Genomic DNA, 22,023 nt, shown 5'->3' on the forward strand with positions numbered 1-22,023 from the left:
ACAAGACAGCATTAACCGAGAAGCTACAAAATATCACCCAGATATGGACCGACGTAAAAGCAGCATGTAAAGGGACGCCCACCTCAACCATACACATTACTAGACGGTCCAAAAAATAAGGATAAGCAACGACATTTTAGAGGAAACAAAATACCGGAAACGTCTACGCAACGTGGTACAACGGGTAAAATCAAGTGTAACAAAAACTGCTGCCAGGACTGAATATTGCGCCTCCGCCTCGGCGGTCAAACGCCTACTTTGCACATATAAGCGAATATATTTTAATATACTAGCAGAAAATGCAGCTAATATTGGAAACATGCGTCGCATACGGCAATAATAAAAAATGAGGACGAATCCGAATTAACAACACCCGAACAGCAATTAGAACGATGGCGAGGATTTCTCAGCTTCGAAGGACCAGCAACCGAGGACGTAAGCTCCTCTTAATACCCCAGTGCGCCGAAACCCACACTGGGATGTATCTGTAGCACCACCCACCTGAAAAGAAATTGAGTGAGACCAGAACTCACTCAATCCTCCTTTTTATAGGCACTGAGTGCCTATGATGCTCGATATGACAAGGTAAGTTCCACACATAAAATTTGGCTACAACAACAAAAGCAACTTACTGCTTCCGATTTTATGTTGAATATCATCAATTAGTGTCAACCGGCAACAGTTTCTGACAACCATTTTTAATTGGATCGGATGGCAAAGAAATTTGCCAATGTCGAAAGCCATCCATATTGAAGATGATATAGGAATATGCTCGGAAAGACTTTACTTCCCTACACGTTTTATAATAAAGATAGCGGATTTGTAGATCCAATTTTCATTGAATATAATAAGAGAACTTTGTTTATGTGATACAAAGATTTTAAGTTATGTATGGCACATTTCGATACCCAACGATTCATGATAGTCAAATCGATACGCAAATCCTGATGAATGTCTCTCACTTAGAAAAGTCCAGAAGTGAATCAGACAACGTCTTCAAGAAGATTACTACTTCCGATTTCACGGCAAGTATCTTTAAGTAGAGCCAACCGGCAACAGTTTTTTTCCACTAGGTCGTAGGAAAAAGAAATGGTCTGGAGAACTTTTCACCTACTTGGCCCTGGAGAACCTCTTTCCTCTTCGCTTTTTACAACCCCCAACCATAGGCATTTTTGGTAGACTATCAGATACCAATTTTGTTAAGGTGATACAAACATTTTAAGTTAAATTAAAAGTATTTAGTTACGCATAACCTGAAGATCGTCTTTCAGCAAAGTCTTAAAGTGACCTTATAGACTATCAGATGAGAAGCTTCATTGCTTTCTATCTCATTCGTTTCATGACTAACCTTTTAAGCCTCCAGTTCAAGATTCAATATAAAATCAATCTGGGATGATTTCAAACTCAAAAGAACCTAAAAAATTATTACTTTACAACTTTTAAAATAAAAAAAATAAATTAAAACAAAACCGTAAAAAATTATTATTTTTTGTATCGTGTTTAGTTTTCATAAATATATTTTTTCGTTTTTTTTGCTTTTCTCTTCAATTTTAAATTTAATTTAGTCCCTTAATTTACGGTATTTCTGTCCATTATCATTTTATTAAAATTAATAACTAACAAAAAATCTTTTTTTTTAATTTGTAAATTTATGCGACACTTTTCCTTATATCTGATTTTCTCAACATTTGTGTTTTATACTTTTAACTTTCTTCTATGAGAATTGTGTGGGTTTTTAAGTAAGTTTTGGGGGGAAATGATGTTTTGTTTTTAAGTTTTTTTTAATATTTAAATTTAGTTTTTTGTTTAGTAATTTTTCGAAAAATTGAAAAGTGTTTTGGTTTTGTTTTCTTTTTTTTAAGTTTTAGTCTATATAGTATATACAAAAAAATTAAATAAAATTAAATTAAAAATTAATGTAAATTGCTTTTGTGTGTTCATTTTGTGTTTTTTTTTTGTTTTTTCGCACATACTGCTGAAGTTTTGTAAAAATTTCATGAGATTCTTAAAAACAGTTTCCGTTTTGTGGGGTTCAAGGAGGAGGGAGCATTAGAAGTAAGCTAAGAGATGGCAGTGGAAATTCTCTGCTTTCTGCCTCTTCCTCCTCCTCTTTCAATTGTTCTAATAGTTTTCATGAGCGGCATACACTGAGAGTTTAATCATTTAATATTTATACTAGCGAGTTGATTTAACTATCCATACAGGTATCCTGGCTAGGCATTTCATTTCCTTACTGTGCTCACTTTTCCTCCCAATCTTTGTGAGGCTACTAAACAATTTCAGTTTTTCTTTTAACATTTTTAATAAAAATGTTGCTGTTGGTGAGAGTGATGGTGATAATGCTGATGCTGATGTTGACGTTGATGATAATGATGTGAATGCTGTTGCTGATGATGCTCCTGCGGATATTGATACTGATGTTGCTGCTGTTGCTGATGATCCTGATGATGTTGATGCTGATGTTGACGCAGTCGTTGTTGCTGCAGCTTTTGCTGTTGCTGCTGCATTTGGTGTTGCTGTTGGCGTTGGCGTTTCCTTAAAGAATATGGTTAGTACTTCTCATCATCCGATATTTCCCTATGGGAATTCAGTAATTCTCAGGCCTTGTATTGCTGGCTTCGCACGGCACAGCACAAGCTCAAGGAGAAGGTCAAGGCCAACAATTCCAATAGGACAACTCCACCGGTAATGCCGAATAACAGCACCCAGTTTTCATAGATCAATTCGATGAGTTTGTCCACGCAACCCTTAATGAAAATCATTTTCTAATTTAAAGTTCATATCACTTAAGTCAAAAGTCACTTACCTGTTGGTGTATGGCCGGATTAAGATTTCCTCCAAATTTCAGTTTTCTTGACATTTCACAGACATTATCCTTGAGTTCGTCCTTACAGCAGGATTCTGGTATGTTGTAGAAGACATTCATGGACGATATGGCAATATCAATAATATTTGTGCGATCCACATTATTGAAGCGACTTGTGGCCCAATCGGCGGGACCATCAGCACCACAGCATTTGAGCTAGAAAGAGCAAGCATTTCTGGTTATTAAGAGGAGCTTTTACTGATTCTACCAAGTTTGTTTTTGTTAATTTTTTTTTCTATGATTTAACTTATGCCCTTTTTTCAAAATCGGATTTTTCCATAATTCGGAAAAAGTGAATTGATTTGAATAATCAAAAAATTAATTAAAATTCATACAATACACACACGCAACATGACAAATAGTTTTCTTTCTTTCCTTTCATTTTCTTTTGCAGCAATTGATTTGATTTGACCACTTATAGCTCAGGTGTGATTTGATATCTTAAAAACCTGTAGGCAGTTCTTAATTGCTCTTGCTATCATATCGCATACCCATTTTGTTATTCATCCCATTCAACCAAAAACAAAAACAAGTAAAAGCGTGCTAAGTTCGGCCGGGCCGAATCTTATATACCCTCCACCATGGATCGCATTTGTCGAGTTCTTTTCCCGGCATCACTTCTTAGGCAAAAAAGGATATAAGAAAAGAGTTGCCCTGCTATTAAAACGATATCAAGATATGGTCCGGTTCGGACCACAATTAAATTATATGTTGGAGACCTGTGTAAAATTTCAGTCAATTCGTATAAGAATTGCGCCCATTGGGGCTCACGAAGTAAAATAGAGAGAACGATTTATATGGGATCTGTATCCGGCTATAGACCGATTCAGACCATAATAAACACGTTTGTTGATGGTCATGAGAGGATCCGTCGTACAAAATTTCAGGCATATCGGATAATAACTGCGACCTCTAGGAGTCAAGAAGTCAAGATCCCAGATCGGTTTATATGGCAGCTATATCAGGTTATAAACCGATTTGAACCTTATTTGACACAGTTGTTGAAAGTAAAAATAAAATGCGTCATGCAAAATTTCAGCCAAATCGGATAGGAATTGCGCCCTCTAGAAGCTCAAGAAGTCAAATCCCCAGATCTGTTTATATGACAGCTATATCAGGTTATGAACCGATTTGAACCATACTTGGCACAGTTGTTGGGAATTATAACAAAACACGTCGTGCGAAATTCCATTTCAATCGGATAAGAATTGCACCCTCTAGAGGCTCAAGAAGTCAAGACCCAAGATCGGTTTATATGGCAGCTATATCAGGTTATGAACCGATTTCAACCATACTTGGCACAGTTGTTGGATATAATAACAAAACACGTCGTGCAAAATTTCATTTCAATCGGATAAGAATTGCGCACTCTAGAGGCTCAAGAAGTCAAGACCCAAGATCGGTTTATATGGCAGCTATATAAGGTTATGGACCGATTTAAACCATACTTGGCACAGTTGTTGGATATCATAAGAAAACACGTCGTGCAAAATTTCATCCCAATCGGATAAGAATTGCGCACTCTAGAGGCTCAAGAAGTCAAGACCCAAGATCGGTTTATATGGCAGCTATATCAGGTTATGAACCGATTTGAACCATACTTAGCACAGTTGTTGGATATCATAACAAAACACGTCGTGCGTAATTCCATTTCAATCGGATAAGAATTGCGCCCTCTAGAGGCTCAAGAAGTCAAGACCCAAGATCGGTTTATATGGCAGCTATATCAGGTTATGGACCGATTTCAACCATACTTGGCACAGTTGTTGGATATCATAAAAAAACACGCCGTACAAAATTTCATTCGAATCGGATAAGAATTGCGCACTCTAGAGGCTCAAGAAGTCAAGACCCAAGATCGGTTTATATGGCAGCTATATCAAAACATGGACCGATATGGCCCATTTACAATACCAACCGACCTACACTAATAAGAAGTATTTGTGCAAAATTTCAAGCGGCTAGCTTTACTCCTTCGGAAGTTAGCGTGCTTTCGACAGACAGACGGACGGACGGACGGACGGACGGACAGACGGACGGACATGGCTAGATCGACATAAAATGTCACGACGATCAAGAATATATATACTTTATGGGGTCTCAGACGAATATTTCGAGTAGTTACAAACAGAATGACGAAATTAGTATACCCCCATCTTATGGTGGAGGGTATAAAAAAAGATAAACACAAAACTCCATAAAACCTTCACATAAATTAAGCCCTTGTCAATGGATGAAGCTTTTGGGCACACGGAGGAGCTACTATTATTACTACTACTACTACTACCAAAACAAAAACTGAAACAATTTTCTCATAAGTAAATACATAGGTGACTTACATTCTTTTGGATGGTATCAAAGGTGACCGTGCGGGAACTCATGCTTGACTGACCATATTCCTCCTGCACCGAATATTTCACTGACGCCCGCACAATGTCGTCCAATTTATCTTTGTTGTGGAATGCCCAAGCACCGGCAGCGATTTGTGCCACCATCACCACCAATATCACACAGAAGAACTAAAGATAAGACATGGAAAAGAGAACAACAAAACAAAAAACCAACATTATTAGAAAAATTAATCGAGCCCGAATTTTAACAAAAGACCCCTCAATAATGAGCGACGTTGAAAATCACTTTGAAAAGCCATTAAACTTGTGCTCAAGCACTAGAAGAGGGGGAAGAGAGACAGAGGGGCAGCACAATAGAGCTTCCATAAAACGCAAAGGCGTTCGTTTGCCTATTCCCTATTGCTTAGGGGCGACAAAAGTTAATCGACCGCCAACCAAACAACCAGCCACCGACAATCATTGACAAAATAGTGGCCTAAGCATAGAGTTGCCGCTTTGAGAAATATTTTCTCCTAACTTTAATAATGTACATAAAAAAGTCATTGAAATTTTGTTGAAAAACTTTGCGAATAAAGATTTTAATGCTATATTCTATTAAAAGTAAAACATCAGTTTAAAAGGAGAGGGTAGTTTTAGTACATTTTTGCATACAAAAAGGGCAGTTAAGTTACCATTCCCTTTCCCTATGGAAGGGTAACGTAAGTACCCTTTTCTAAGGAAAAGGCAAAGGGTGATTTTAGCATCGTTTTCCTAAGGAAAGAGTAATTTAATTACTCTTTTCTAAAAGAAAAGTTAGTTTTGGTATCCCTTTCCCAGGAAAGGTGTAATTTAGTACCCTTTTCATAAAAAAGGCCATTTTAATACCGTTTACCTAGGGAAGGGTAGTTTTAGTACCCTTATCCTAAGTAAAGGGTAGTTTTAGTACCCTTTACCAAAGGAAAGTGTGATTTTAGTACCCTTTCCTTAAGGAAAGTCAGGTTTTAGTACCCTTTCCTAAGGGAAGGGTAGTTTTAGTACACCTTCTCAAAGGAAAGGGTAGTTTTAGTACCCTTTCTCAAAAGAAAGGGTAGTTTTTCTGAGCTTTCCCTATAGAAAGTGTAGTTTTAGTACCCTTTTCCTAAATAAAAGATAAGGCAAAGGTAGTTTTAGAACCCTATTCCAAACAACCCTATTCCCTAAGAAAACAATAATTTAAGTACCCTTTTCTTAACGAAAGTTTAGTTTTAGTACACTTTTACTAAGGAAAGGGTAGTTTAAGTACCCATATCAAAAGAAAAGAATAGATTAAGTACCCATTCTCAAAAGGAAAGGGCAGTTTAAGCACCTATTCCCCAAGTAAAGAGTGGTTTTAGTACCCTTTCCCTAAGGAAAAGGTAGTTTTAAGTTTTGTAGCCTTTCTCTAAAGAAAGGGAAGTTTAAGTACCTATTTCCCAAGTCAAGGGTGGTTTTGTACCCTTTCCCTAATGAAAGGGTAGTTATGGTAGCCTTTCCCTAAGGAAATTGTTATTTTAGTACCTTTCCCTTAGGAAAGGTTAGTTTTACTCTTTGTCTAAGGAAAGGATAGTTTTAGTACCATTTGCCTAAGGAAAGGGTAGTTTGGTTGTAAGTTCCCTAAGAAAAGGGTAGTTTTGTTACCCTTTCCCTAAACAAAAGGGTATTTAAGGGTACTTTTAGTACCCATTCCCTAAGAAAGGGGTAATTTTAGTACGCTTTCTCTAAGAAAAGAGTAGTTTTCCTTAAGGCAAAGTAGTATTAGTAACCATTCCCTATGAGAAGGGTAGTCTTGTTGCCCATTCCCGTAGAAAAGGGTAGTTTTATTACCCGTTTCATAAGAAAAGAGTAGCTTAAGTACCCTTTCCATAAGAAAAGGGTAGTTTAGTTTATAAAACGTTTTTGTTTACTCTTTCGCTAAGGACATTGTTGTAAAATTTTCTACGGAAATTAAATTTTTTGTTAAAAATGCTTAAACATGTTTTTTTTTAGTTGTCATCCAATTGCTATTTTAACTATCAAAAAAAGCGGCAACTCTATGCTAAAGGCGCATCGATTGTATGAATGGATGAATGAAAACAACTTCTTGCAACAGTGGTTGTTCAGCGCATATTATGTGTGGCAATGGCAATCAGTTAAATTTTCGCCTTCAATCACAACAACTTGTTGCAGGCAGTTGTTGATAGTGGTTAATTTTTTTTTTTGGCTTTTTTTATGTCGCCAGCAACACACGATAAAGGAAACGCCCTCGGTTTATGGCCTACACCTCTGAACATTCAGGTGCAGCTACAAAACACCCAGACAATTGGGAAATTTTGTTAAACAGAGATTTAAGGTGAGTTCAAGGGAGTTTAAAAAAAAAACATGCGGCGTTAAGAAGAAAATTAATGAAAAACAACTTGAACCAAAGCAAAGCCCCTAAGGAGCCGTAAGTCCTTGTAACGTTCTTTTTTAACAATTTCTTACACCCACTTACCGATACCAAGAGGCATTGGGATTCTTTGAGTACACCACAGCAACCAAAGAAAGCACCAATTGTAATGAGCACTCCAATTCCCAGGAACACATAGAGCGCAATGTAGTAGTGATTATAGGACTGCGTCATTGACAGCACAAATGTGGGATCTGTTAGCATCCATGCCGATGCTATGACTATGGCCAAACCAATAACCTGTAAAAGAGGAAAGAAAATCGAGGTTAGTTTGGAAAAATGAATATAGAGTGACTGTGATATAAATATGTATCACATCATAAAGTGTGAGATTTTTTTTTTGTTTATTTGTCCGAATTAGAGCAAATCATAGGTATTAAAAAAAAACGATGAATGTTATTAAAAAAACTATTGTGACAATATGTAACCAAATATCTGCGGAATCGCCCCACCTCCAAAAACAACCCAAAAGGAGATGTAGGCTTTTCGAGACAATAAAGGACACAAACGAAAGGACTTTGAGAATAGAGAACGAATCTGATATAACTATTTGAAGTCAAGAGCCTGAAGGACAGTCAGTCCCGATGTTCCCATACAAATAGGTAAACCGATCAGGACTATATGGTGACTGCCAAATGCCTGGTGTTAAGCCGATTACGGTAAAATAGGACTTCAATGAAAGGTCTTGTGGAGTATAGTAACAATATTGCACTCACATTTGGGGTAAAGTGCACACATCAAAGACCTGCGAGTTTTTTATAACGTCGTTTATGGAGTGGAAAAATTAAAGCCACAGGAGATACACCAACTGACGCGTTCCGACCTCTTGGTAAGGGGTGGTCTTCATCGGAAATCTGTTGGTCACACACATTTCCCGCGAAATTCTCCAACGGACAATATGGTACCAGAAGGATTTGCCACTGATATGCATTGGTTAGAGGTTGGTGGGGAAATTGTGTCTTAGTCGACAAAACTTTCTGTAGAAATTGTGAAGACCTCGAGTAAGAGGAGACTATAGAACATCTAATGCCTGTCACTGCCAGTCAGAAGGAGTTCCATTTTAGGCTCTCATTTCTTTGAGAATTTGACTGAATTAGGGGATTCGAACATTTACAAGTTTGAAACAATTTAAAGAAAAAAATTTTCCTCAGAGCTAATTCCATTACATTCTCTGCAACGAAATAATTTTTCTCGAATTTCAAGTAAATTTTTTTAATTTAAAGCATTTTTTCAAGTAAATTTTATCAAAACCGAAGAAAATATTTCTAATTTTGAAGAAAATTTTTCTATTACCAAGCAAATTTTTTGTAATTTGATACCAAGGTATTTCACTAGAGTTAAAGAGAAAATGTAATGGAAATCCATTACATTTTCTCCAAAGGATTTTTCTAATTTCAAATATATTTAACAAAACTTTAATACAAATTTTCCAATTTGGATTAAATTCTCTAATTTCAAGTAAATTTTACCAAAATTTAAGACAAGTTTTCTAAATATGAAGAAAGTTTCACAAATTTTTAGCAAATTTTAAAATGACAATTATATTTTCTCCAAATTCTCCCAACAAAATTTGTCCAACATTTAAAAAAATGTTTTTAACTATGAAGAAAATTTCTCCGATTTCAAGTAAATTTTATGCAATTACAAAAAAAGTGTCTTGCAAATGGCCATGAACATTCCATTAAGGAATTGGGGCTAATTTCTCACAAACCAATAAGTGCTGCCCGATTTAATTTTTAAGTTCAATGATAAGGGACCTCCTCTTTATAGCCGAGTCCAAACGGTGTGCCGCAAAGCGACACCTCTTTGGGTAGAAGTTTTTACATGGCAAATTACCTCACAAATGTCGCCAGCATTAGGAGGAGATAACCACCTCTGAAAATTTTTCTGATATCCCTGCCAGGATTCGGAGCTACGGTGGCCTCCGTTATTAGAGTTAAAACTTCCATTATATTTTCTCCAAAGAACATTTTCTATAATTTCAAGTAAATTTTTCAAGTAAATTTTATCTAATTAGAAGTAAATTTGACCAAAATTAAAAAAAAGTTTCTTAATTTTGAAAAAAATTTCTCTAATTTCCTCTAATATCTAATAAATTTTATGCAATTCAACGAAAACATGTTTTTGTTTGTTTCTCTTTCGAGACAAGCTCAATGAGATTTTCTTTGCCAATGGAAAAGGAAAGCCAGAGATCACAACACACCAACCACTATGAGACGCGTTTCGTCATTGGTTAGAAGACTTTTCAACCATATTAGGTGTGATGGTAAAGTTTTCTAATTTTGAAGAAAATTTCTCTTATTTCTTCAATTTAAGGAAATTTTTTTTCTATTTTCAAGTAAATTTGATCTAATTTCAAATAAATTTGACCAACATTTAATAAAAGTTTTCTAGTTATGAAGAAAATCGCTCTAATTTCAAGTAAATTTTATGTAATTATTGAAAGAAAAAGTATTTCAATAGAGTTAAAATTTCCACTATATTTTTTTCAAAGGAGTTTTTTCCAATATCAAATAAATTTTCTCCAATTTTAAGGATTTTTTTACTAGATTTATTACAAAAAAGATTTTTTTGATTTCAAGGCAATTTTTCCAATTCCAAGGTAAATTTCTTAATTTTAAGGAAATTTTATGTAATTCCCCATTATCATTTTCACCTTCGATCCAAATCGTCTTATAACCTGATGTAGCTCCAACATAAACCGATTTCCGACCCAGAAAGCCGGAATTCTCAGACAATTGTTGAACTCAGTCTTTGGTCGAAATTTAATCCAGTAGCCCTCATTGATAATATGAGTACGCTACCAACTATGCTATCGGGGCGTATGCATATTATCTCAAAAAGTTCACATGACTTTCTAACTGATGATTGCTATCAGCTGATGCCTGCAGAAACCTCATCATACCATACAATTCACGTAACCCTTCTTTCAAGGTTGCCCGTATAGCATGTCAAGTGACATCATCTCAAGCATAAAGCAAACCATTTGATAACTATTTCCCATGTTTACCTTTAATCTTTCTTATCACTAGCACACTGGCAATATAGGTTATCTCTATGCAGGAAATTCTTTTTGTTTGCTCTTTTATCCCATTATCTCATTGTGGGGTGCTTAGTGTTTGCAACTTTTTCATTAGTCTCTAAAAACACTAAAACAAAAGAATTTCTTGCAGTGTAGGCTATAGAAAAAAAAGGTAAAAACAAATTGGCCATAATGTATTTCAATGCTTAAGACATTACAAAACCCCCAAAGGAAAAAAAAACTACACTGCAATTTGGTTTACATGTTACATTAGCATTACCATTCGCCTCTGCCAAAAACAAAAACTTAAGAAAAAAATGCTTCAAATGTGGGCCAAACTTAAAATGATAACATTCCTAAAAAAAACATATCGCCCACCCGTATATAAACAAAAATTGGAATTTTTCCCAACCCAGCATCTACAGCAGCAACATAAGGCAAATGGAAGAAAAAAACTACAGAAATTCCAAAAATATATTTTTTTTTTATATTTGGTTGGTGGGGCATGGAATTCTTTGGAAACTTGGAAAAAGTCTTGCACAGAATACATCATCTCCTTTGGCTGGCTGGCTGGCTGGCTCTATGGCTGACTGTCGTGGCATAAACATCACTAACAACACATCACCGACATTGCCACAAACTAATTAAGCATGAAAAATGGGGAAAATGTTACAATTGGATGAAATGGAAATGGAGACGGTGATACAGATTCCGTTGATGGGAATGAAAATAGAAACACATCCATTCAGAATGTATGAAAAAGCATCAATAACACAACTAAATACAAACAGATCTATGAAACAGTCCGCCAACATCTTTCGTCAAAGGCCGGGTAGAGTGGGAGTAGGGCAGGGCTTTTGATGTTAACGCCAAGCAGGCCAGCAGCAGCAGCAAGCACTGTATAGATGGTCAGACAAATGAATGAACGACTAGGCCTACCATAGATATTTGTGAAATAATTTCTATGCTTTTCTTTTGTCTTTAATGACTGTTGGAGGGGGAACAAAATCTTCAATACAAATACCCTAAGGCGGATGAGTGATTGACTTATCACCCCAACAACCTCATTCTGTGGCTTTTGGCCACAACTCCCAAGATAAGACAACAAAACAAACCAAACCAAAAATTCCATAAATGATATTTTAAATATCCTCCTCCCCTCCACACCACCTTTGGCAGCAAGAATGATTTATGATTATTTTTATCCAAATGGCACCTCATCGATTGGGTTGAACTTGATCATAACTCATAAATTAAAAATTATTTAGAAAAAAAAATGGAATTTGAAAAATATTCCAAAGGAATTTGGATTACAGAAGACCTTAGAAATATCAACAGCATCTGGTATAAGAATGGCAATGAAAATGTCAAACTATTTTTATAGACTAATGCATCAACTCTAGAAAACTGAGGATTGAAATGGTAGGCCAAAAAATGGAAATGCAATGGTAGATTTTTTTAATATTTCTTTAAGTTTAAATATCTGGGTTGCTCCTGAATTCATCATTGGTCTTGTGTTTATTTTACTATTTGTAGGGCATCACATGTGAGGCCTTGTTCAACATTTGCCTCTACTCAGCTGTTGTTTTTATGACCATTTTCACAGTCATCACAACGATCGGTATCTAAAATGGAACAAACATCATGGACCCAGGAGATATAACCAAGAGAGGGGTATGTGTGATTCCATTTTTTTCACACAGCTTGTAAAGTATATATGTCAGCAGCATTGCCTAAGTGTTTTCTTCAACAAATTATACTTAATTGATAACAAACGCAGACAAATTAAAATTGTTTTTTTTTTTTGTTCAAAGAATAAACTGTTTGTACACTCCTATGTAGACGGCTCAATTGCAAGATGCTCTTGTACTTCATACAATTCAGATGTGCTGAGACAAATAGGGGTTTTTCGGACAGAGAATTTCGTAACAAAAACACTTTATAATCAACCAAAAAAAAAATCACTTTGACAAAATATAACATTTTTTGGACCTCTCTGGTCACTTTGACAAAATTTCATAAAACTCTTTGGACCAAAACAATTTTTCAAAAAAAATTCACAGCGACAAAATTTTATAAAAATTTTTCTGAGCACAAATCAATGAAATTTGTTCCAAAAGCAAAATTTAAACAAGTAAAAGAGTGCCGAATCTTGGGAACCCATCATCATGGATTCTGCTAAAAATTTATACAAAATAAATTTAGTGGAAGGGCTTAATTTTATTCTACATACCAAATTAGAGCTTGAAATCGAACAGGGATTATCGAGAGACCGGTTTGTATGGAAGCTAAATCAGGTTATAGACCGATTTGGTACGAACTTGGCACAGTTGTTGAAAATCCTAACAAAATTTTATGGCTCTCATAAATTCTATGAATTTCATTAATTCAATTAACTTCATAAATTCTATGAATTTCATAAGTCCCATGAATTTCATATATTCTATGAATTTTTTAAATTCTATGAATATTGATAGAGTTAGCGAATTTCATTAATTCCATAAATTTCATAAATTCTATAAACTTCATAATTTCTATGAATTTCATAAGTTTTAAGAATTTCATACATTTTATGAATTTTTTATAAATTCGATAAATTTTTATAACTCCATTAAATTTTCATAGATTCTATGAATTTCTTCATCAATTTTTTAAATTACTTCATCAACTCTATGAATTTCTTCATCAGTTCTATGAATTTTCATAAATTTGTGTTTGTTTTTCTTTCGAGATAGAGGTTTTCTTTTCTTTTAGTCCATTTTGCAAAGAAAATCTCCGATCATTGAGCTCGTCTAGAAAGAGAAACCTTTACAGACAAAAAAAAAATTGAAAATGTAAGAAAAAATTCATTAATTCTATGAATATTTATAAAGTCTTTCGATTTCTTCATCAATTCTAAAAATTCCTTCATCAATACTATGAATTTCTTCATAAATTCTATGAATCTCTTCATAAATTCTTTGGATTTCATAGGTTCTATGAATTTCTTAAATTTTATAGTTTTTCATAAAACCTATGATTTTCTTGATTCTTATGAACTTCACTTATTTGTGTTTCTTTTATTTTAATCAACTTTATTGCTTTCGAGTTTCGTGTTTGTCTAATTAATTCCTTGAAACATTTGCATGATTCATATCGAAATTTGAATGCACCTTCCTTTTAGAGGCACCCTAAAACTTTTTATACTACGCCTTTAAATTGTATGTCACAAAATCGTTAGCCTAAGAGTGAATATAAATCATCTTCATTTTGCATGCTTCAAAAGACAAAAATACCTTATAATTAACTTAACTGGGAATTTGGTTACATTTTTCACTTCATTATGTCGTCATGAATGTAATTTATTATACTATCTTCTACAGTTTTAAGCTTTATGTACGTTTGACTCTCTCCCCAACCCTTAGAGGGTTAAAGGAAACATTGTTCATGCAAATTGAAATGTGTGCGTTTTTATTAGACAACAATCACCAGAATCACTCAAGCAATGAAAGTTTTTCCAAAACAACAACTCGAATAGCAATAGTCCCATAGTTCACCCAATGCAGATAATTTCAGAGGTCATGGTTATTGGTTTCATTCAAACAGAAATTCTTTGCAGATCAAAGTCTACAAATTATGACGACAGAAAAAATAATAAAAAAAACACAATAATTAAAACAAGTAATAACAATTAAAAAAAGGCCGCCAGATGTTTTATTTGGTGAGCCAAAAATAAAGGCTACGCAGAGCAACATGCCAAAAACGTGTGTATTTATGAAGATCGTTTCAAAATTAACTCGTTCAAAATGAATTGCGAATTGTGTCACAATGGAAATGTTATTTATTATGACATCAAATGTTTAGAAAAGCCAAACAAAATTAAACAAAAAAAAACGTTTTTACATAAACATGTGTGTGCATAACATATATAATTTAATTTTTTTTTTTTAATATGTTAGTTTTGTTTTTTTGTAAAACAAAATATTGCTTTTGTTTTAGATCATCGCTATAAAGATTCTATTGTCAAATCACTGCATTGCTCTCCGTGGGGCGGTCACGATGTCGTAGCTACTGTCGAACTGCCATGTTGCTGTTAATTATTAGTCATGATGCAAATTTAAAAATGAAAAGGAAAAACACATCATTTCCACATGAAAATCTGTATTGAGATATCAGACATGCATTCATAAGGGGGATACTAATTATTAAGTCATAAGAGATGAGGTATTTATTGAGCCATGAACAGGGTTGCCCTTATAACCACCTTAAAACACAATTTTCTAGAAAAAAACAAATTCCGACTAAATATTTACAAAAATGAAAGTTTGAAATTAAAATTTCGGATTAAAAGTATTGATCAAAAACTACTTTTGATCAATACTTTTTTTGTTTTTAATTTACATTTATTATTTTTTTAAAATTTTAAAAAAAAATTTTGAATTTTTTTACATTTTTCAATATTCTTTCTACATTACCAATACAGTTTACACTTTCCGAAGCCTTCCTGCCTGGGGGAGGGTTTGTTGTCTTCTCCTTTTTATGGTCATATGGTGAAAAAAAAAACAATAATTTCGATAAATAATTGAACATTCAAAACGCGTTTGTGTTATCTGGCACACTCTGACTATAAATGGCATTAAATGCTTAGCCCAAGTGATCTGGCTTTGCCTGGCCTGGCTGCCCCATCAACCGTTGCCCCTCAGACAAGCGCCAAGCACAAGTGTCGTATGAATATTTTATTAATGATTATCCATTGATGGCTTGCAATTTTTATTTTTTTTTTTTTTCATTTTAGTTTTGTTTTGGTATTCAAATTAACTGCAGAGGCAAAAAACATTTGTAAAATGTTTATAGCTTCCTTTGTTTAACAAAATTTGATATATTATTTATTGAATAATTCAATTGAAATATGATGTAAGAACAAAATCGCTACAAAGGAAAAAAAAGAAATGAAAAAAATTATATGCCGTCATTATGAGCAGGTAATGAAATCATTCAATAAGAAATTTTAGTACAATGTCAAGTTCAATTTTTAGAAAATAGCTTCTTGAGGCGACTACAGCTAATAACAGAATTTGGTTAATGAATATGTGAGCTAATAGTAGATGATCTCATCTTAAACTATGATATTGATGATATCAAAAATTATTTTGGTTAATTTTTGTTCATATATTCACATTTTTAACCGTTTTTAAAACCAGAAGGGTAAATGGATTCGTGATCCAGGAGTGCCTAGGAGGCTCAAATATCTTTTCTTTTGAGCCCCATATTGCCATGGTCGGTAAATATGTCCTCTTTGGGGGGATTTTTTGGGGTGGGGCGACCCCTGGCACTTGGCTCCGAATGAGGATAACAGATTCATCTTCAACTCTCAAATAACTTTCATTTGAGTCCCATATTGCCATGATTGGTCCACATACCTTTTTGGCCGGTTTTGTGGGTGAGGCGGACCCCTTAACACCTCACCACAAAATATTGGTCTTTTAGGTAGCTACATCCAAATATAGACCGATCTGAATCATACACGACTAGGATGTCGACAATCCAGTGACAAGCACTGTGTCAAATTTCAGCGAAATCGAATTATAAATGCGCCTTTTATGGCCCCAAAACCATAAATCGAGAGATCGGTTTATATGGCAGCTATATTCAAATCTGGACCGATCTGGGCCAAATTGAAGAGGGATTGCAAAGGGCCTAACACAACTCACAGTGCTAAATTTCGGCGACATCGGACAATAAATGCGCCTTTTATGGCCCAAAAACATATATCGAGAGATCGGTCTATATGGCACTTATAATCAAATCGGGACCGATCTAGGTCAAATGGAAGAGGGATGTAAAAGGCCCTAACACAACTTGTTGTCCCGAATTTCGGCGAAATCGCACAATAAATGCAACTTTTATGGGTTCAAGACTTTAAATCAAGAGATCGGTCTATATGGCAGCTATATTCAAATCTGGACTGATCTGGGCCAAATCTGGACTGATCTGAAGGACCTAACACATCTCATTGTCCCAAATTTCGGCGACATCCGACGATAAATGCACCTTTTATAGCCCCAAAACCATAAATCGAGATATCGGTCTATATGGCAGCTATATTCAAATCTGGACCGACCTAGGCCAAATTGAAGAGGGATTACAAAGGGCATAACACAACTCACTGTCCCAAATTTTGAACAATTTTTGACAATAAATGCGCTTATTATAGGCCTAAGACCGTAAGTCGAGAGATTGGTCTATATGGAAGCTATTGTATATCCAAATCTGGACCGATCTGAGCTAAATTGAAGAAGATCTGGGCCAGATTTAAAAAGGATGTCGAAAGGCCTAACACAACTCACTGTCCCAAATTTCAGCAAAATCGGATAATAAATGTGGCTTTTATGGAATTAAGACCTTAAATCGGAGGATTGGTCTATAAGGGGGCTATATGAAGATATAGTCCGATATAGCCCATCTTTGAACATAACCTGCTTATGGACAAAAAAAAAAAAAAAAAAGAATCTGTGCAAAGTTTCGGCTCAATATCAGTAAGTTTAAAGATTTCAACAGACAGACCATGTCCGGACAGACGGGTCTGGCTAGATCATCTTAGATTTTGACGACGATTAAGAATATATATACTTTATAGGGTCAGAAATGGATATTTCGATGTGTTGCAAACGGAATGACAAAATAAATATTCCCCTATCCTTTGGTGGTGGGTATAAAAAAATATTATGGACTTAACCACAGGACCATTCTTCAACTGTAAAAATTTCAAGAAAATCGATTCAGCCGTTCTTGAGTCTATGTGGAACGTTCAAACAAATAATCAGTCATGGATTGATTTTTATATTTGATCGAAATTTTATGTCCATTAAAATTTTAGTCCAAATTGATTTCCATAGAAACCTATGTCAAATTACAAATTTTTCTTCAAAATTAGATTTTTATTTTTTTCTTCATGTCCCTCACCCATCAATTTCAACTTAATAATCTTACCTAATTGAACCCCTGATAACATCAAACCAAATCAAGCCATATTTCCCTTACATAAAACCTTCACTTAAAGTTCCTTCAACTAACACAAAAGCCACATTTTCTCTTGTAATTCTAGAAAAGACTTCCTTCCGCCGGTAACGGCAAATACTTTTAGCTTTTTCTTGTTCGAAATGTTGGTTATTATCTTAATTTAAGTAAATAATCTCATAAACAAATGTCAATTATAGACACTGTGCCCCACAAAATGTCCTCCCTTCCTTCTGTCAATTCCTTCGTTCCCCCTCCCCCGCACAAGCAGCAATATCAAAAGTTCATAAATCACAATGGTACTGTTGTAAAGTTGGTATTGTAGGCCAGTGTAGGAAACGAAGTGCAAAAAAATCCTTTACAATTATTCTAAGGCTATATGCATAAATAAGTTGCCTGTGTTTGTGTGCTAGTGTGAGTGACTATGTTCGGTTCAATGTTCGTATTTTGAATTGTTGGCTTGTGTACGTGTGTTTGTGTGAAAGAAGGTGTGTCGTGTGACCGCTTAACATAGATACGGCATTTTTACACTTTGTTAAAATATAAACGACAATAGCGGTGTTGCCGCTGACGCTGAAGCTTATGTTGACGTTGGCGTTAATGATGAAGTTTTGGGCCAAATTCGCGTAAAAGTAAAATTGTTGCAGTTGCAGGCAATATTATGTTTTTTTTTGGCTTCTACTGTGGAAAACTAGTATTGGAACTAGCATATTTATTCATTTCGAATATTGTTTTTTTTTGTAATCCAAAATTGTTTTCCACATATATCTACAGGGTGGCTGATGAAAGCCGCTACCAAAAAAAAATGTAATAACTTTTTTTCTATTTAATAATAATAATTTAATAATTAATTTAATTAATTAATTAATTAATTTAATTAATAATAATTTAATAATTAATTTAATAATTTAATTTAACATGAATAAAAGAAAAATGTATTCCATACACCGAAAAAAAAATGTAGCAATATTCATCAGCCACCCTGTATAAAAATCTAATTGTGATAAAAGATTCTAAAAATCAAATAACTTTATACACGTGGTGGATAGTTTTATCCATGTAGTGGATAACTTTATCCATGTAGTGGATAACTTTATCCATGTAGTGGATAACTTTATCCATGTAGTGGATAACTTTATCCATGTAGTGGATAACTTTATCCATGTAGTGGATAACTTTATCCATGTAGTGGATAACTTTATTCATGTAGTGGATAACTTTATCCATGTTGTAGATAACTTTATCCATGTAGTGGATAACTTTACCCATATAGTGGATAACTTCATCCATGTATTGGATAACTTTATCCATGTAGTGGATAACTTTATCCATGTAGTGGATAACTTTATCCATGTAGTGGATAACTTTATCCATGTAGTGGATAACTTTATCCATGTAGTGGATAACTTCATCCATGTAGTGGATAACTTTATCCATGTAGTGGATAACTTTATCCATGTAGTGGATAACTTTATCCATGTAGTGGATAACTTTATCCATGTAGTGGATAACTTTATCCATATAGTGGACAACTTTATCCATGTTGTGCATAACTTTATCCACGTTGTGGATAACTTCATGCATGTAGTGGATAACTTTATCAACGATGAGGATAACTCTATCCAAGCTGTGGATAACTTTATCCAGGGGATAAACTTTATCCACGTTGTGGATAACTTCATTCGTGATGTGGATAACTTTATTTACTATGTGGATAACTTTATTTACTATGTGGATAACTTTATTTACTATGTGGATAACTTTATCCATGTAGTGGATAACTTTATCCATGTGGTGGATAACTTTATCCATGTAGTGGATAACTTTATCCATGTAATGGATAACTTTATCAATGTAGTGGATAACTTTATCCATGTAGTGGATAACTTTATCCATATAGTGCATAACTTTATCCACGTTGTGGATAACTTCATGCATGTAGTGGATAACTTTATCAACGATGAGGATAACTCTATCCAAGCTGTGGATAACTTTATCCAGGGGATAAACTTTATTCACGTTGTGGATAACTTCATTCATGTTGTGGATAACTTTATCCACGTTGTTGATAACTTTATTCACGTTGTGGATAACTCTATCCATGTTGTAGATAACTTTATCCACGTTGTGGATAGCTTTATCCACGTAGTGGATAACTTTTACCACGTAGTGTATAATTTTATCTTTGTAGAGGATAAATTTATCCATGTAGTGGTTAATTTTATATATGTAGTGGATAAATTTAAACGTACGTTTACATTGTGCATAATTTTACCCACGTTGTGGATAACTTTATCTACGTTGTGGATAGATTTATCCACGTGTTGGCTGAATGCTTCCACATTGTAAATAACTTTACCCACTACGTGGATGACTTTATCAACGTTGTGGATAACTTCATTCATGTAGTGGATAACTTTATCCACGTTGTGGATAATTTTATTCACTTTGTGGATAACTTCATCCACGTAGTGGATAACTTTATCCATGTAGTGGATAACTTTATCCACGTAGTGGATAATCCAAGTAGTGGATAATTTACGCTCGTTTTTTTCCACTTTTGAATAACTTTATCCACATTGTATTGTATTGTATTTGTATTTTTATTATGATAAAACCCATACAAAAGACAGTGTCTTATATAAAGCATGGGTTAGTAAATTGATAAATACAATGAGTTCAACAAGTTTTCATTTAAATAGAACAATAATTGGTACAAAATATTTAACAATTTAAGCAAAGTAACTGATACAATATTTAAGTTAAAAAAAGGTTTAAACAAAACAAAAAAAAAAAAGAAAAAGAAACTTTAAAGAAAATTTAACAATTTAATCAAAGTTACTAATAAAATAAATTAAAAAAAATAGTTATAAAAAAAACAAAGCAAATAATTAATTAATTAATTAATTAACATTGCGCACATATTTATCCAAATTGTGGATAATTTTACCCACGTTGTGGATAACTTTATACGCGTTGTGGATAACTTTATATATGTTGTGGATAACTTTATCAACGCTGTGGATAACTTTGTGGATAACTTTATCCACGCTGTAAATAAATTTATCCAAGTTATAAATAACTTTATCCACATTCTGGACAAAAATCTCGGCTCACGAGAAAATCACGACTCAAGGGAAAATCAAAAATAAAGTACAAGACTATGTGGCCTGTATTCTTTGACCAAAGAGTGGTTAGGTGTACCATTTTTTAAATCAAGACCACTTTAACCTGGAAAAGGGAGACTCCTTTTAAGTAATCGTTTGCCGTATGGTTTAGCCCTTCGCAAAATTGTAGGCAGTATGCCTTCTGGGTCCGTCGATTTGCAGGGTTCAAACAAAACCACCGATCAGACTATCTTTCCCTGCGTTATCATGTCCTTAGCTAAGGACAGTTCTCGGAACTGAGTTATATCCTTGCTTAGTGTGCAGGTCCCAATCTGCGCCTAGTAAAAAGCCGACGTTTGAAAAAGGGTAAAGATTTGATATTTCTGTGAAATTGTGAATAGTTAGAAGTGTTAAACAAATGGTGGGCAAAATTCCAATAAATTTTCTCTATCCGTTCTTAATTTGCACATTTTTTACCACTGTGCGTCGTATGAAACCACCAACTGAATGAAAATACACCATTCCATTTTTTGAGAAATTAATTTTTTTTAATTTCCTGTAAAAATACCATCAAAATGTTTTTGCTTCCGAAATCACGGTGACTCAGATCGTTATTCTGCTCTCATTAAATAACTACATCTGTATGGCGTGTAATTCTAGTGTAGTAGTAGTGGTAGTAGTATCCGAATATCCTTTCTGTTGTTTGCTTGAAACGGATACTGTGATATGGAGACAATGCAAACACAACTTGAAGCCTTTAATATACAAACAAACACACACACACGCACACCCACACTCACATATCCACAGGCAAATATTCATGTATAGCACATATACAGAGATGGTAGGATACCAGGCCCACTGAACATACTCACTCGTCGTAGCTCTTTATTTATGATAAAGGACAATGCTGCAATGCATACAACATACACGTGAGGTGTGTGTGTGTGTATATGTGAGTGTGGCTGTGTATGTACGAATGAGTGAGAGAGGGAGGATATGATGGCATGTTGGTTTGTGGCACTTGAATTTGGCATGTGGCTGAAGTCTGGCATACTTTTAGGTTTTTAAACCGGATGAAAGCCATGCACACTCAAACGCACACATTGAAAACATTTTATAAACACATTGACATGTTGAAACGTAGCAAAGACAGCAAGAAGCTGAAAAAAAACCTGAATGACACAGTAAGAAAAATGTGTATATACACACATACATATGTATGTGTACTCGCACTTACAACAATAAGCCAAATGTAA

At 34.4% G+C, this 22,023-nt stretch overlaps 1 protein-coding gene across 3 annotated transcripts in view; it reads right to left on the minus strand.

Annotated features, from left to right (window-relative positions):
- Window positions 1-1,940: 1,940 nt before the first annotated feature.
- LOC106087196 (CD82 antigen) overlaps window positions 1,941-22,023 on the minus strand; it is a 40,917-nt gene continuing 20,834 nt past the window's right edge. For all 3 annotated transcript variants that reach the window (XM_059362254.1, XM_059362255.1, XM_059362256.1), the window contains exons 3-6: window positions 7,685-7,879; window positions 5,206-5,385; window positions 2,807-3,022; window positions 1,941-2,747 (exon numbers count right to left, since the gene is read on the minus strand). In XM_059362254.1, the coding sequence (XP_059218237.1) occupies window positions 2,598-2,747; window positions 2,807-3,022; window positions 5,206-5,385; window positions 7,685-7,879 (741 nt within the window). In that variant the 3' untranslated portion in view covers window positions 1,941-2,597. The remainder of the gene's footprint in view (window positions 2,748-2,806; window positions 3,023-5,205; window positions 5,386-7,684; window positions 7,880-22,023) is intronic.

Source organism: Stomoxys calcitrans, chromosome 2 (genome assembly GCF_963082655.1).
Source record: "Stomoxys calcitrans chromosome 2, idStoCalc2.1, whole genome shotgun sequence".
Lineage (NCBI taxonomy): Eukaryota > Metazoa > Arthropoda > Insecta > Diptera > Muscidae > Stomoxys > Stomoxys calcitrans.